Source organism: Artibeus jamaicensis, unplaced genomic scaffold (genome assembly GCF_021234435.1).
Source record: "Artibeus jamaicensis isolate MK-2021 breed Jamaican fruit bat unplaced genomic scaffold, CSHL_Jam_final contig_700, whole genome shotgun sequence".
NCBI classification, from domain to species: Eukaryota; Metazoa; Chordata; class Mammalia; order Chiroptera; family Phyllostomidae; genus Artibeus; species Artibeus jamaicensis.
This window is the reverse complement of record NW_026521930.1, coordinates 12,192,924-12,208,120: the sequence shown is the minus strand read 5'-3', so window position 1 is coordinate 12,208,120 and position 15,197 is coordinate 12,192,924. Positions and strand designations below refer to the sequence as shown.

At 45.2% G+C, this 15,197-nt stretch overlaps 2 protein-coding genes across 5 annotated transcripts in view; one reads left to right on the top strand and one right to left on the bottom strand.

Moving 5' to 3' along the window:
- HMOX2 (heme oxygenase 2) overlaps window positions 1-12,137 on the bottom strand; it is a 59,742-nt gene extending 47,605 nt beyond the window's left edge. Inside the window, exon 1 of the mRNA XM_053671792.1 lies at window positions 12,045-12,137. The gene's annotated coding sequence lies outside the window, so the exon portion shown is untranslated. The remainder of the gene's footprint in view (window positions 1-12,044) is intronic.
- Window positions 2,626-11,362, top strand: NMRAL1 (NmrA like redox sensor 1). Of its 4 annotated transcripts, none has more exons than XM_037154680.2 (7): window positions 2,848-2,862; window positions 3,076-3,149; window positions 5,685-5,768; window positions 5,951-6,189; window positions 8,315-8,564; window positions 9,915-10,105; window positions 11,055-11,362. In XM_037154680.2, the coding sequence occupies exons 4-7, from the start codon at window positions 5,983-5,985 to the stop codon at window positions 11,235-11,237; spliced, it is 831 nt and encodes a 276-aa protein (XP_037010575.2). In that variant the 5' UTR covers window positions 2,848-2,862; window positions 3,076-3,149; window positions 5,685-5,768; window positions 5,951-5,982; the 3' UTR covers window positions 11,238-11,362. The 4 variants fall into 4 exon arrangements, with proteins under 4 accessions (XP_037010574.2, XP_037010573.2, XP_037010575.2 ...); XM_037154681.2 differs by having other exon boundaries at window positions 2,849-2,862; window positions 5,688-5,768; XM_037154679.2 differs by lacking the exons at window positions 2,848-2,862; window positions 5,685-5,768 and adding an exon at window positions 2,626-2,712.
- Window positions 12,138-15,197: the final 3,060 nt, after the last annotated feature.

The window sequence follows — 15,197 nt, the reverse complement described above, 5'->3', positions numbered from 1 at the left end:
AAGAAAGGCAAGGACCTACATCCAAGAATACTCTACCCAGCAAAGCTATCGTTTAGAATGGAAGGGCAGATAAAGGGTTTCCCATATAGGGTCGAGTTAAAGGAGTTCATCATCACCAAGCCCCTTATTATATGAAATGTTAAAGAGATATATCTAAAAAAAAGAAGATAAAAAATATGAACAGTAGAATGACAACAAACTCACAACTATCAACAACCAAACCTAGTAAAAGCAAAAACAAAAAAAACTAAGCGAGCAACTAGAACAGGAACAGAATCAGAGAAATGGAGCTCACATGGAGGGTTATCAGCAGGGGAGGGAGAGGAGAAGAAAGGGGGAAAAGGTACAGGGATGAGAAACATAAATTGGAAGGTAGAAAAGGACAGGGGGAGGTTAAAAATAGTCTAGGACATGTAAAAGCCAAAGAACTCATAAGTACTACCCATGACATGAACTAAGGGGGGGGCTGGGAATGCTGGAGGGAGGAGAGGTTCAGGGCAAAGGGGAATAAAGGGGGGGAAATGGGACAACTCTAATAGCATAATCAATAAAATATATCTTTAAAAAATTCAATACAGCTGTGCCCAATTAAAAAGGAAGTGTAGCCCTGACAGATGTGACTCAGTTGGTTGGACATCATCCAGCAAAGCATGTGAGGGCAAATGCTTGGATTGCAGATTCAGTCCCTTGATGGGTGCTTGTGAGAGGCAGTTGCCTAGATAGAGAAATCGATGTTTCTCTTTTGCATCAATGTTTCTCTCCCTTTCTTTCTCCCTCCCTTCCCCTCTCTCTAAAACTAAAAATAAATTTAAAAAGGAAGGGTAGACAGTTCCCAAGAAAGGACATTAAGTAGAAGGGGGAAAAGCAAGTCTTAGGAAAATATAAAAATATATTGTATATAATAAACAACCTAGAAAACAAATATTGAACTCTAAGTCATATTCAATATTTAGAAATGTTGAGTAATATGTGTGCTGAAGTGTGTAGGGGAGAAGGGTACTGATGTCTGCAACTTACTTGAAATGTATAAAAAAAAGAAGATAATGGATAGATATTACCATAGGTGCACTGAGGATTCTTTCCCATTGGCCAAAATGGCAGCAGGGGGAGGTCCTTACACTAAGTGTGCCAAAAGCTAGGAAGGTGGATAGGGCCAGATTCATTTACTAGGTATTTACTGAGTTCCTATTAAGTGCTGTACATTGTGTCTGGAGGGAGAGATATAGTGACAAAGAAAACATGGGCCCAGCTTTCAGGAAGGCCTCAGTCAATATGATAAGAGACAATTTTGCCAGTGGGATAAAGTGGAATAGTAGTGCCTAGCCTACAGGGCAGGCAGGGATGGCTTCCTGGAGGAAGCAATGGTTGTATAGAGCCTTTTTAAAATTATATATTTTTCCATTACCATTTATCTCCCTTATACTCTCTTTCACTTCTGCCCATCCCCTGCCCCTCTATGTAGAGTCTTAAGAAATGAGTAGGAGTTGGCACTATTTAAGGAAGTGGGAGGAAAGTATTCCAGGCAAACTTTGCAGTCTGAGCAGAGGCATAGCATAACAGGATGTAGAGGAGATCTCAAGGTATTTATCCAAGATAAACACACAGATGACATCTTCATTTATAGATGTAGTAAACATAAAAGTGCATTTATTAAAATAAATATATACATCTTATAAAAACCAAGATTTTACATAAATAAAATACACACTCCCACCCTGGCCAGGTACACTGTTGGTTAGAATGTCATCCTGTTATGCCAAGGTTGTGGGTTTGATCTCCAGTCAGAGTACAGACAAGAAGCAACCAATGAATGCATAACTGAAACAGCAAATCAATGTGTTTCTTTCTCTCTCTAAAATTAATTAATTATTTAAAAAACACACATTTCCTCATGGGGTATCTCCTCCACTAGATTCAGGAAAACAATGTCAGTTTTAGTTTGAGTTGCCTGTAAGTCCAGTGCCTAGCAGACGTTTAGACAACCAGTCAGTGTACTTGTGTCAGGTACTATTTTAGGTGCTGGAAATTCAGCAGTGAACACAGACAAATACCTGCTGCCCCGAGGCTGACATTCCCAGATGAGTTCATACTATTTTGCTATCAGCTTTTCTTAGTCTGACATTATTTAGATGAGTATCAAGCTCTTGTGGTAATACTAGGTCGTTAGAACCCTAAGCAGCGGGACTTGAACCTGCCCATAATCACCCCAAAGATCTCCTGGCCACCGCCTTGACCACACCCACAGACACACCTGTACATATTTTGGAATGAATGAAAAAACAAATGTTCTTAGCCAGTCAGAATAACTATTCAGAAAAGGAGTGAGAGGGTCATTTTTGAGTTTTAGTTGAACACAAAGAAATCTCACTTTTCTGTATAAAAGAATTCAAAATCAAACTTGAGTCAGGCATATATGAAAGAACTCAGTGCCTCAGGTTGGTAAGACTCACAGATATAGATGTAATTATCTTTAGGTGACACCCCATAACTCACACATTCAGATGTTCACGCAAGATAAAAAGGTGATGGGTTAATGGGGGAGGAATCCAGACCCCTACGGAGTCCCCCGTAAACCGGGACGAACCATTTGTGTCTGTGGGCGGGGGTGCCAGGTCAGCTCTGTCCGGAGGCCTGAAGGTTCGGAGGGTTTCAAAAGCAGCGCAGCCTGGAGCCCCTGCACTCAGGACGGCCGGAAGGGGTGGCTTTGCCAGGGTAGGACTGAAGCTGCGGGTGCGGGTCTGTTCCTTTCATATTCCACCCCCCCCCCCCGCCCCGCGGTGTGCTCGGCTACAAAAATCGGGTCCTTCAATTTCCGGGAGCGTTTCCATTCGGGGCCTTGGTGAGGAGGTAACGCTGGCCGAGGTGAGCGTTAAGAGGTGGGATGCAGGCAAGGGTCCAAGAAATGGGCGAGGGGGTGGGGGTGATATCAGGCCCGAGAATGAGGCTGGAGGTTGCGAGGTCCGCAGGTCTCTGGGCCGGCCGCCCCCTCCGGCCTAAGCTGCGCGCGAGCGGAATCAATCTGGGCGGGAGGTCCTCTGGCTCAGTCCCCAACACCGCGCCTACCCCTCTCCGCAGGCTTCTCAGGACCTCATTTTCCCCTTCGACTCTCATGGCGGACAAGAAAATAGTGGTGGTGTTTGGAGCCACAGGTAAGTAGAGCTCCAGTCGGAGACCCTGAAGCGCAGGACCTCTCACTGAGCCGGGGAGCTGCCCAGCCCCGGGAGAAGTCCCTAGAAGTCGAGAGGGAGGGGTGAGATGGCAGGGGTCCCTGTTCCCGGTGTGGGGGGTGGGGACGGGAAGTGAGCACAGATGCCTCTTGAATATAAATAATTACTCGAACTTTGAATAAGTAGTGATTGCACATCTTACCAAAATTAAATCTTTTTCCAATCTCTGTACCCCTCCCCACCTCATCCATAACCGTTACCGAGTTGTTTGAGTATCCTATCAAATTAAAAATATCTAAATATTTTAAAACGATAGTGTTTTATTTTGCCCCACCTGTATTTTCATTTTTTCTATCTATATTTAGAAATACCTAACAGCTTTATTGAGTTATAAGTCACGTACCACTTACTCATTTAAAGTGTGCAGTTCACTGGTTTCTAAAGTGTGTTTACAGAGTTCTGTGAACACCACAATTAAGTTTAGATCTCATCACCTCCAAAAGAAACTCCCTATCTATGTGAATGAAAAGGGTCCATATCCTAAACCTGACAAGCTCAGGAGAGGCCTGCATGGTGGCCCTTACAAACGCAAAGATCAAAAATAATCACACAGAATGGTCTGATACACAAATTCCTAACTAAGACTGGGTCGTGGTGCAGGCAGTCACAGTCCTAGGACTGTAGCTTCCTTGACGTAATTTACCTTAAGTGAGCGTGTCCATTATCTTTTTGCAGCAAAGGTCACCTACTTTTGAAATATCAGAGTAATCTTTTCCAGACTCCTCAAGGCACAACTGCTGGCCCCAGAGCACAGCCTGTACTGTCATCTTGTTGCCCGCATACCATCTCCATGTGCTATGAATGTTACTGTCCTGTACCCGCTGATGTAAAAGAAGTATGTGTCTCTCTGGCTTTTTATACAATCCCAGAGATTTTCCCTGAATTGCTTAATTTGCCACCAGTGAATTTCATTACACCTCCTTTGATTTTGACTTATAAAATAAGCTGCAGGCCCTGACTGGATAGCTTAGTTGGTTAGAGGATCACCCCGACATGCCAAGGTTGTGGATTTGATCCTCTGTCAGGGCACATATGTAAATCAACCAGTGAATGCATAAATAAGTGGAACATCAAATCTCTCTCTCAGATCAGTACATTAAAAACAAGCTGCAAAACTGCCATTCTTCAGAGCATTTTCTCAGTCCCTTGAGATTTTGCTTCCTGGTGCATATGGTGTCAGTTTGGATCAAATAAGCTTAATCAAAATTCTTTACAGGCTTGAACATTTCTTACGTGAACACCCACCAGCAGTCACTTCCCATTTCCCCCAATTTTCCTCAGCCCCTGGCATCCACACAAATCTTTTGGTGTATAGATTTCATTCTGGACATCTGATTTGTTTCCACCTTTTGGCTATTATCAATAATGCTGCAATTAACATTCATGTACAAGTTTTTGTGTGGATATATATTTTCAGTTTTTTGGGGTATAGAGTGGAATTTCTGGATCATATGGTAACTCGATATATTTAGCATTTTAAGGAGCCACCAACCAGGCTGTTTTACACAGCAATTGCATCATTTTACATTCCTGCCCAAACTGTGTGAAGGTAGTTGTAGTTCTCCAATTTGCCTTTTTCACTCGAGGACATGTCATGGTCACCTATCCAAGTCATGCATACAGATCTGCCACATTCTTTTTAATGATTTTGTATGGATTTATTGCTTTTTAAAAAAATATTTATTTTTAGAGAGAGGGGAAAGGAAGGAGAAAGAGGGGAGAGAAACATCAATGTGTGGTTGCTTCTCTGAGCTACATCAGCCAGGGTGGATTTATCACTTTTTTAACCAGATTACTACCAAAGAACATTGAGGTTGTCTAGATTTCCACCATTGCAAATAGTGCTGCAGCCACTGTTCTTGCCCATACAGGGGTGGGCAAAAGTAGGTTTACAGTTGTTTGTATAGGAAAAGACATGCAGGTTATGATTACTACAGTATCTTTATTAACTCAAAAGAATGTCACAATGGCACTGTGAACCCACTTGTATAGAAAATAATACAATAATTAATAAATAATACAAGAATAAACTGTGTTTTTTGTGGGCACAACTGTAAATGTATACTTTTACTCCACCCTGTATTTATTGATCATTTTAATATTTTTCCTTTTGGTTACTTTAATTTTTGTAGTCTTCTTTGTTGTTTTTTTGGAAAAGGTATAGGTAATATTTTTATACCTTAAGGTGAGGGGTGGGTACATGGGTATTGCTATGTCCTTTTGTGTCTGCTAAATATTTCAGAATGCATTTAAAAATTTTTATAAAAGGTATAAGTGTGATGCCTGCTAAAACATGGTGAACCTTGAAAACATGCTGAATGAAAAAAGCCAGAAACAAAAAAAAACCACATATTGTGGGATCCCATGCAAATCTGTAGAAACAAAAAGCAGATCAGTGGTTGCCAGGAAGGAGAGAACTGAGAGTGACTGCTAATGGATATGTATTTTGTTTTTGAGGAGATGAAAATACTCTAAAATTGACTGCAATGATGATTGCACACTTCTGAATACTCGATACATTTTTGAAGAGTGGATATTATGGTAAGTGAATTGTTTCTCAATAAAGCTGTTATTTAAACTTGCTGTAAGGCAGTTTAATGAGAATGACAGGTGAACAGTGTCTTGGGTGTCTTGCTGTGATGGAGCGTTCCCTTTGGAGTTTCACCCTTAGCAGGACTCCCAGGCATATGTTCAACCCTTCATGTCTTTTTGACTCTCTGCAGGTGCCCAGGGGGGTTCAGTCGCCCGGACGCTTATGGAAGATGGAACATTTAGGGTTCGAGCTGTGACCCGGAACCCTAGGCAGAGAGCAGCGAAGGAGCTGAGGCTGCAAGGGGCAGAAATAGTGCAGGGAGACCAGAATGATGAGGCCAGCATGGAACGGGCCCTGACTGGGGCTCACACTACCTTCATTGTGACCAACTACTGGGAGAACTGCAGTCAGGAACAGGAGGTTAAGCAGGTGAGGGCACACAGCAGGGTGTAGGGAGGCTGGGGTAAGTTGCAGGACATCTTGAAAGGGCTTCCCAGGTCCCTGTTGGTTCCTGGGGGGCATCTTTAACTTGTCAGTGGGACCTATCCTACCCAGGGCCACTGACCACTGATCACTCTAGGCCTTTCCCTCCTCTTCTTTGTAGCCCTCTTAGATTTTGATGAGGGTAAAAGGAGGCTGCTTTCTCATGCAGTGACTTTTTTAATATTCATTTACCATACAATTCACCCTTTTAAAGTATGCAATTCATTGGTTTTTAAGATATTCACGAAGTTATACAGCCATCACCACAACCTAATGTCAGAACATTTTTATCACCCCCAAAAGAAACCCTGTACCTGTTAGCAGTCACTTCCCATGCCTGTCCGCCTCTCAGCCCCAGGTGATTATTAATCTCTTGTTATCCAATACTTCCTAAAAGTCTAACTCTGGCCCTGGCTGGGGGATTGGGTGTCAGCTTGCAAACTGAAAGGTTGCTGGTTCAATTCCTGGTCAGTGCATGTGCCTAAGTTGTGGGCCAGGTCCCTATTTGGGGGCATGTGAGAGGCAACCACACATAGATGTTTCTCTCTCTCTTTCTCCCTTCCTTCCCGTCTCTCTATAATTTTTTTTTCAAAAATCTAATTGTCGACCTGTAATTTTTACTAAAAAATGCACACATTTTAATTGTACACTTTGATAAAAGTTGAAAATAAATAAGCCCCTATAACTGCCTTCTGATCAAAATATATTTCTGTCAATCCAGAAAGTCCCCCATGTCCTTTTTCACATGTTTTATGTTTCACTTTATTCTGTTTTTCTACCCAGATTCTCTCTAGTTGGGTGGTTTTTGAGCCTAGGTGGTGGTGGGAGGATATGAGAGGAACCATGAGACACGGTCAGCTTTTCGTCTCACTAAAGATTGAGACACTTGCACAGTGCCTGCCTGACACAGACAGCATTCAGGTTTTTGTGGAATGTAGACTCTGTGCCAGAGGAAAGGCACAAGGCTGAGAATTATACACTTCAGTTTTCAGTCCCGCGACATTCCCAGTTAGCCACAGCTATGGCTTTGGACATGTAACGTGTCTGCTCTGGTCCTTGTTTTCTTCCTCTGCAAAGTAAAGGGAGATTGGATCACCGGTCTTCAAACTTGTTTTTAGTCTTGACTCTTTGATTGATTACATCTTACATGGAGGCCCATTCCATAGAAAAGACGAAGACAACTTCTCTTATCTGACAGCCAGTAGTGGTGGTGCCCCGTGGCTGTTGTAACATGATCACAAGCCAGCTAGCTTAAAACAACAGGGATTTGTTCTCCCTCGGTTCTGGAGGCCAGAAGTCCAAAATCAAAGTGTTGGCCGTGATCCCTCCGAAGGCTCTAAAGGAGATTCTGTTCCTTGCCTCTTAGAGCTTCTGGTGGCCGCTACTTCTCATTGTGGGCACATCATTTCAGTCTCTAGTCTCTGCCTCTGTCTTCACATGGACTTCTCTGTGTCTTCCATCTCATAAGGACATTTGTCATGGGGTTAAATGGGTAATTCAGCATAATTTCATTTCAGGTTCCTTAAATTAATTATACCTGCAGAGACTTTTTCTGAATGAGGTCACATTTACAGGTTCTGGGGGTTAGGATGTGGACATATCCTTTTGGAGGCCACTATCCAACCCCCTACACAACCTTGTGCAGCAGGTAGTATTGTGGTCCCCATTTAACCAACGAGTGTGGTACAGAACCAGGACTGGAACCCAAGTGGCCTAACTGCTGAGCTGTAGTACCTCCCTTGTGGAGTCCTGGGGTCTCCAAGGAAGATGACCTAGCAGCAGATTGCATAGAGGTGGGCTAGAGTCAAGTACATCAGAAAGTAGTAACAACCTAGATGATCTAGAGAAGTGATATGAAGGTTCTGTGGGCAGTATGGGTTTATAATCCCATGTTAAAGGGCTTGTTACTGTATATGAGCATCACTCTGGAGGAGTGGCCTTATTTGAGAGATAAGTAGTGTTGGGCTCTTACTATCAGGCACAATGGCAACTCAGGTTGGAGAACTGGGCTGTGACTGGGGACACACATCCTCCCTCCTAACTTTGTGGTTTCTGCTTTCCTGTCCCCCAGGGAAAGCTGCTGGCCAATTTGGCCAAGCGCCTGGGCCTTTGCTATGTGGTCTACAGTGGCCTGGAGAATATCAAGAAGCTGACAGCAGGGAGACTGGCAGCAGGCCACTTTGATGGAAAAGGGGAAGTGGAGGAATATTTCCGGGACATCGGTGTTCCCATGATCAGTGTGCGGTTGCCCTGCTATTTTGAGGACCTCCTCTCCTACTTCCTGCCCCAGAAAGCCCCAGATGGAAAGAGCTACTTGCTGAGTGAGTGCCCTTCTCCTTGAGCATCTGCTCTCATTGTGTGGAGCTGAGTGTCACAGAAAGCTATGGCCTTGTTCTCAGATGATTCTGGATAGGAGCACTGACTCTCACATTAGGCCTGTGACAAAGCAAGGCATAAAACCTGGCTGGGCCTCTGCTTCCTGCTCTGTGAAATGGGCATAACACTGACTTGTGCAGGGGCAATGAGAAAATCTACTGAGGTGTGGTGATAACAATCTACTGAGAAGCTTTACAGAGATGAGTGCAATTATTACTTTTTCTTCAAAAATAAGGAGAGGATTTGGAAGATGAGACCCAATTGTAGATGTCACAAGTGGAAAGCACTTTCTTCTTAATGCCCATTTGCAAATCTCTAAATGGCTGGTGCACTGGACCCTGGCTTGGAGGGAACCTTATACAACTTGTGTCTTGCTAGTCAGCCAGTGGATTAGAGCGGGATGCTCAGGGCGCGGGTGGAGGGGTGAGTGCCGTCAGTGGGCACCCCCACCCTTGCACACAAACACTGGCTCACCCTCACTCTAACTTTGCCCACTGGTGAGCACTCTGATCCTGGTGTTGGCAATGGGTATTGCCCTTTATATTTTGCAATAGTTAGGGACATCCCTTGTGTTCTAACTCTGAGTTGGACCTCTACCCCCACAAGGTCCCTGAGTGATCTATGGGCAGCTGGGGTGGCCCCTTTTTAAAATGGCACAGCCCAAGCACACTGGGCACCATATCTAGACACTGCTGTCCCTCTGCACTCATAAAACCACAACTTGGAAGGTAGTCATTCATTAATTTGACAGACATGAATGAGCACCTGTCACACACTGCTCTGGGCCAGGTCCTGGCCTCAGCCAGTCAAACATTTCTGTCAGTAGTGTTGGGTGTTTGGAATAGCCACTCACAGATTTCCACATCAGGAATTCAGGATATGGCCAATTATACCCAGGCCAGTGTCCTGGGAGCAGTGGGGCCTCAGGGTACCAGCCAATTCTCAGGGTACCTTTAGGAGCCCTTCCTTTTTTGTCCCTTGTCCCCCATCTCAGCCCTGAGAGGGGTGGGCAGGTCCAGGGTTCTTGTCCAATCTAAGAATGGAGTAACCTGAGCTCAGAGGGTTTAAACAGCATGCCAAGGGGGCAGAGCTTAGCTTGAATCCCATTTCCCAGCTGAGTTCCACTGTTGCTTCTGCTCTGACGTAGACAGCAGGCGTTGTCTATGTCATATCAGATGCCAATGTCCAGTTGGCTGTTTATTGGGAACACCAGTTTCTACCCCTTGGCAAAGGGCTCGCTCCCCACTCTTGGACATGTCACATGCTAACATGTCTCTCTCCCCCACCCATCCCAGGCTTGCCCATGGGTGACATACCCATGGATGGTATGTCCGTCACTGACCTGGGACCTGTGGTGCTCAGCCTGCTGAAGATGCCAGAAGAATACATTGGCCAGAACCTTGGGCTCAGTACCTGCAGGCACACAGCAGAGGAGTACGCTGTCCTGCTCTCCAAGCACACTGGGAAGGCAGTGTACGATGCCAAGGTGGGCCCCTCAGCCCCTACTGGTCATTTCAAACCCCAAGGAGGGCTTTGTGGGTAGTAAGAAAGGGAATCTAGAGCAAGGTAAATCTGAATTCATCACAACTGTGAGCATTCATGTTGTGCTGTTCTTGGGAGCTAAGTGTGATTGCCAAGTGAAGTTTCTGGCTTAGGTGGTTGATTAAGTTGGAAGGTTTCCAGGAAGAAGGGACAGTAGCACCAAGGCCAGGAGTGAAAATGCAGGGCTGCTGGGGTCCTCTGGGATGTGACTTGAGGGAAGAGAAGGGGAGGAGGCCAGAGAGAGAGCACCCTCCCAACACACACTTGGCCTGGCTGGGTGGGCAGAAGGCACACCATCCTCTCCTCTCCCCCCTCATCCTCAGTCTTCCAGTCCAGACCCCTGGGTTTCTTGGTTCTTGTCATTCCAATTATGAAAGTAAGACCTTTTCATTAAAGAAAATGTGGGAAACTCCTGGGTGTTAAGGAGACAAACTGTCCAGAGTCGCCTGACCCAAATAGTAATGATGAGGGGTTTGAGGCTGGATAGAGCTCCAGGCTCAATCCTAGTCCCTGCTGTTAATACCCAGCAGTGCGTGACCTGAGGCATGGCCCCTGATGCCTCTGCTTCAGTTTAACTATGAAGTGAGCATGTGAATAGTGTCCCTGGCTCTGGTAGTGATTGAATAGAACAGAACTGAGGCTTCTTTAGCACAATGGTGTGCTCTAGAAAACAGGCACTGTGAGGTCAGGTGTTAGTGTCTAAACAATGAAAAGCATGAGGCAGTTCGTGGAGGATTTGAGGAGCTGAGTTCAGATCCATATTGACCAAGAACAGTGGGTTTCAGGTGGACTTAGCAAGGACCTTGGTAAAGACTGAGGTGCCCCGGCCCCCAGCACCCAAGTAAGGTGCTGAGATGTTGATAGATACTCACAGACACCTCCTCTACTTCCAGACAACCCCTGAGGAGTATGAGAAGCTTGGCTTCCCAGGGGCTCAGGACCTGGCCAATATGTTCCGTTTCTATGCCTTGAAACCCAATCGGGACATTGAACTGACGCTGAGGCTCAACCCCGCGGCCAGAACGCTGGATCAGTGGCTGGGGCAGCACAAAGGGGACTTTTCCAAGTTGTTGTGACCCTACCCACTTCTTGACACCATCTAGGGGGAGGGGAGGGGAGAGCTGATCACCTCAGCTACAGTGATCTGTTCTTGTGTTACAAAAATTATTTTTAAAATAAAGGCCACTGTTTTCACAGATGATTTCCAAAAGAAAAGGGCTTTGTTTCTGGGACTTGGACTGGGGTGGCAGCTGCTGGGCACTGATTCCAACAGGATACATAGTTGTGTGGGGGGGTCCAGTACCCTCCCCCTGCAGTGAGGGGGTGTGAGGGCAGAACAGGCATTTGGTAACAACACACAGGACTTTAGATGCAATTTTAAGTTTAGTCAAACAGGTGTGAAACATCATAGGGGCAACCACACATAGATGTTTCTCTTCCTCTCTTCCTCCTTCCCTCCCCCTCTCTAAAAATAAATAAATAAAAATTAAAAAAAACTTTACAAAAATAAAAAGCATTTGTTTGACAAATTACCCTGGCTCTGGTAACTTCCTACCTAGTGTGCTAGGTTGGAAATAGTGGTGACCAAAAGTTATGTTCCCTGCCTTGAGATTAGTAAGAGAGCCGGATATAAATATGCAATGAATAATTACAGATTGACACAGAGAGGCAGAGAACAGAGGGTAACAATTAGAGGAGCCTGCTTCAATGGGCATGCAGACAGCCTTTCAGATCTAAGGAGGACAGAGAGCTGTGTAAGAGGGCAAAGACCATAATAGTTTGGGATTCCAAGACACCTGGACCAGCAAGAGAACAGGAGAGGCTCTTTGCATCCAGCCCCGTGTGATGCCCAAGTCCTCCAGGCACTAGGGTGGAAAACTCACCTATTGGGCTGATTCCTTCTGCTGAGAACTTGGAGTGGGAGCCCGGAAAGAGACGCTGTGCCCAGGTCCAGAGTGAACCCAAAGTGAACTTTGGTGAGCTGACATTGGACTTTGAGCACTCCTCACCCACAAATGGCAGGACCTAGGCGGATCACTGAGTCCCTCTGGTCTGTTTGCTCATCTGGTGCTGCCTGGCTGAGCTGTTGTGAGGGCACTGTGAGCTCATTTGTGCAAAGGGATGCCTGACACTCCCAGGCACCTCCCCCTCCTGTCTAACACATGTGACTAAGCCCTGTTAGCAGGCAGTGCTCTTTGGCCTCCTGTTCCTTCAATAGGTAGCATCTACCAGCCCCTATCCCAGGTGTGGCCAAAGCAGCCAAATGAGGTGTGAACAGCCCATGTCCCAAAACCAGTGAAATGAAAACTGCACAATTCAGGATGCTCCCATATGCTATGAACTATCCACACTGCATACATAACTCAAATTCTGGGCAATGAAACTACTGTGACATTACAGTGGTAGATTAATGTCCTTACACATTTGTCCACACAGAACATACAACATAAAGAGTGAATTCAAACATAAACCATGGACTCCTGTGATTGTAACCTATCAATGCAGGTTCAACAGTTATAACAAATACACCACTGTTGGTAATGTAGGGGAAGCTGTGCATGTGTGTGTGGGAGGGTGGAGGTATATGGGAAATCTCTGTACCTTCCCCTCAATTTTGCTGTGGATCTAAAAACTGTTGTAACAAAATAGTCTATTAAGAAACACATCCCGCCCTGGCTGGCATAGCTCAGTGGATTGAGCGTGGGCCTGTGAACCACACGATCGCGGTTCGATTCCAAGTCAGGGCACATGCCTGGGTTGCAGGCCAGTTCCCAGCAGGGGACTCACGAGAGGCAACCACACATTGATGTTTCTCTCCGTCTCTCCTTCCCTTCCCCTCTAAAGATAAATAAAAAAAAAATTAAAAATAATAAAAAAATTTAAAAAGAAACACATCCCGACTTCTGGCCAAGATGGAGGTGTAGGTGGAAACACTGTGCCTCCTCGCACAACCAGATTTAAAGACAACAAAGTTTTCGTAACAAAAATGCAACCAAAACACAGGAAATTGAACTGTATGGAAGTCTGACAACAACAAACCATCCAGACCAGTAAGAGGGGCGGAGTCAGCAGCTGGCGGAGCTGGGTCCAGCAGGAAAAAGTAATGGCTGCCAAACTGACCCAGGTGCACAGGCGGTGGTTGGCAGATCCCAGGTGTGGGGTGGCAATAAGCAGACCCAGTGAAGGCACAAGGTGGCTGGCTGACCGCAGTCACACATTCGCACGTACAGATAAACCAGACAAAGGAGCGAGCAGTGTGACAGACCTCGAAAACCAGGGCCCCAGCAACGGGGATTAAAGTCTAAAAGCACCAATTGGAAAAACTTTCAGAATCGAGGTACTGGGAGAAGCTCCCAGGTGCACAGAGAGTTTGTTGGAGACACCCACAGGATCCTGGAGGGTGCACAGGCCCACACATTCGGGAGCCGGCACCAAGGGGGTCCAGTTTGCTTGTGGGAAGCAGCAGAGGAGACCGAAATATGAGAGAGAAAACGTGGAACAAGCACCAATGCTCCCTCTCTGACCCTGCTCCCACATACAGCGTCACAACCCAGTGACTAGGTCACCTCACCCTGGTGAACACCTAAGGCCCCGCCCCTCACACGTAACAGGCATGAACAGACCAAAACATTATGGCTCAGGAACAGCTCAAAGCCCCAGAGCCAATACTTCTAAGTGACAAAAAGATAGCCAATCTATCAGAGGCACAGTTCAAAACACTGGTGATCAGGATGCTCACAGAACTGGTTGATTTTAGTCACAAATTAGAGGAACGTATGAAGGCTAAACTAACTGAAATGAAGGAAAATGCACAGGAAACCAATAGTGATGGAAAGGAAACTGGGACTCAAATCAAGGGAGAAGACCAGAAGGAAGAAAAAAATGACCAAACACAAAAATATGAAGAAACAAGAATTCAAAAAAAAAATGAGGAGAGACTTAGGAACCTCCAGGACATCTTTAAACCTTCCAACATCCGAATTACAGGGGTACCAGAAGGGTAGGAGGAACAGCCACAAGTGGAACACTTATTTGAACAAATAATAAAGGAGAACTTCCCCAATCTGGCAAAGGAAATAGACCTCCAGGAAATCCAGGAAGCTCAGAGAGTCCCAAAGAAGCTGGACCCAAGAAGGAACACACCAAGGCACATCATAATTACTTTAGCCAAGATTAATATGAAGGAGAGAATCCTAGAAACAGCAAGAGAAAAGGGGACAGTCACCTACAAAGGAGTTCCCATCAGACTGTCAGCTGATTTCTTAAAAGACACCTTACAGGCAAGAAGGGGTTGGAAAGAAGTATTCCAAGTCATGAAATCCAAAGACCTACATCCAAGATTGCTCTATCCAGCAAAGCTTTCATTTAGAATGGAAGGGAAGATAAGGTCAAGTTCAAGGAGTTCATCATCACCAAGCCCTTATTATATGAAATGTTCAAGGGACTTATCTAAGAAAAAGAAGATAGAAAATATGAACAGTGAAAGGACAGCAAACTCAGTTATTAACAACCACACCTAAAACAAAAGCAAACTAAGAGGACAGCTAGATCAGGAGTGGAACTATAGAAATGGAGATCACATGGAGGGTTAGCACAGGGGAGTGGGAGGAGGAGAAGGGGGGAGAAGGTACAGAGAATAAGTAGCACAGATGGTAGGTAGAAAATAGATAGGGGGAGGGCAAGAATAGTATGGGAAATATAGAATCTAAAGAAATTGTGACACATGGACATAAACGCAAGGGGGGGAATGGTGGGGGAGGGTTGTGCAGGGTGGAGGGGAATGAAGGGGGAAAATGGGAGAACTGTAATGGCATAATCAATAAAATATATTAAAAAAAGAATAATTTTAAAAATCCTGTATTTTAAAGCATTTGATCTGTAATAGACATTTGTGTTCACCTGATTACCTACCTTGTCTCTCGGAAATAACCAAATGTGGTTGGAAAGGAAGATCCTTTGCCCACCCTGAATGTTGAAATCAGATGCCCTGCCTGACGCAGGGTGGTCCTGCCCCAACTTTAAATCACTACAATAAG

Excerpts from the sequence above, each read along its gene's own strand:
- NMRAL1 (XM_037154679.2), top strand. The coding sequence starts at position 3,110 with ATGGCGGACAAGAAAATAGTGGTGGTGTTTGGAGCCACAG. Across the intron at positions 6,190-8,314 it reads AGGAACAGGAGGTTAAGCAG|GGAAAGCTGCTGGCCAATTT; the intron begins GTGAGGGCACAC and ends CCTGTCCCCCAG. Across the intron at positions 10,106-11,054 it reads AGGCAGTGTACGATGCCAAG|ACAACCCCTGAGGAGTATGA; the intron begins GTGGGCCCCTCA and ends CTCTACTTCCAG.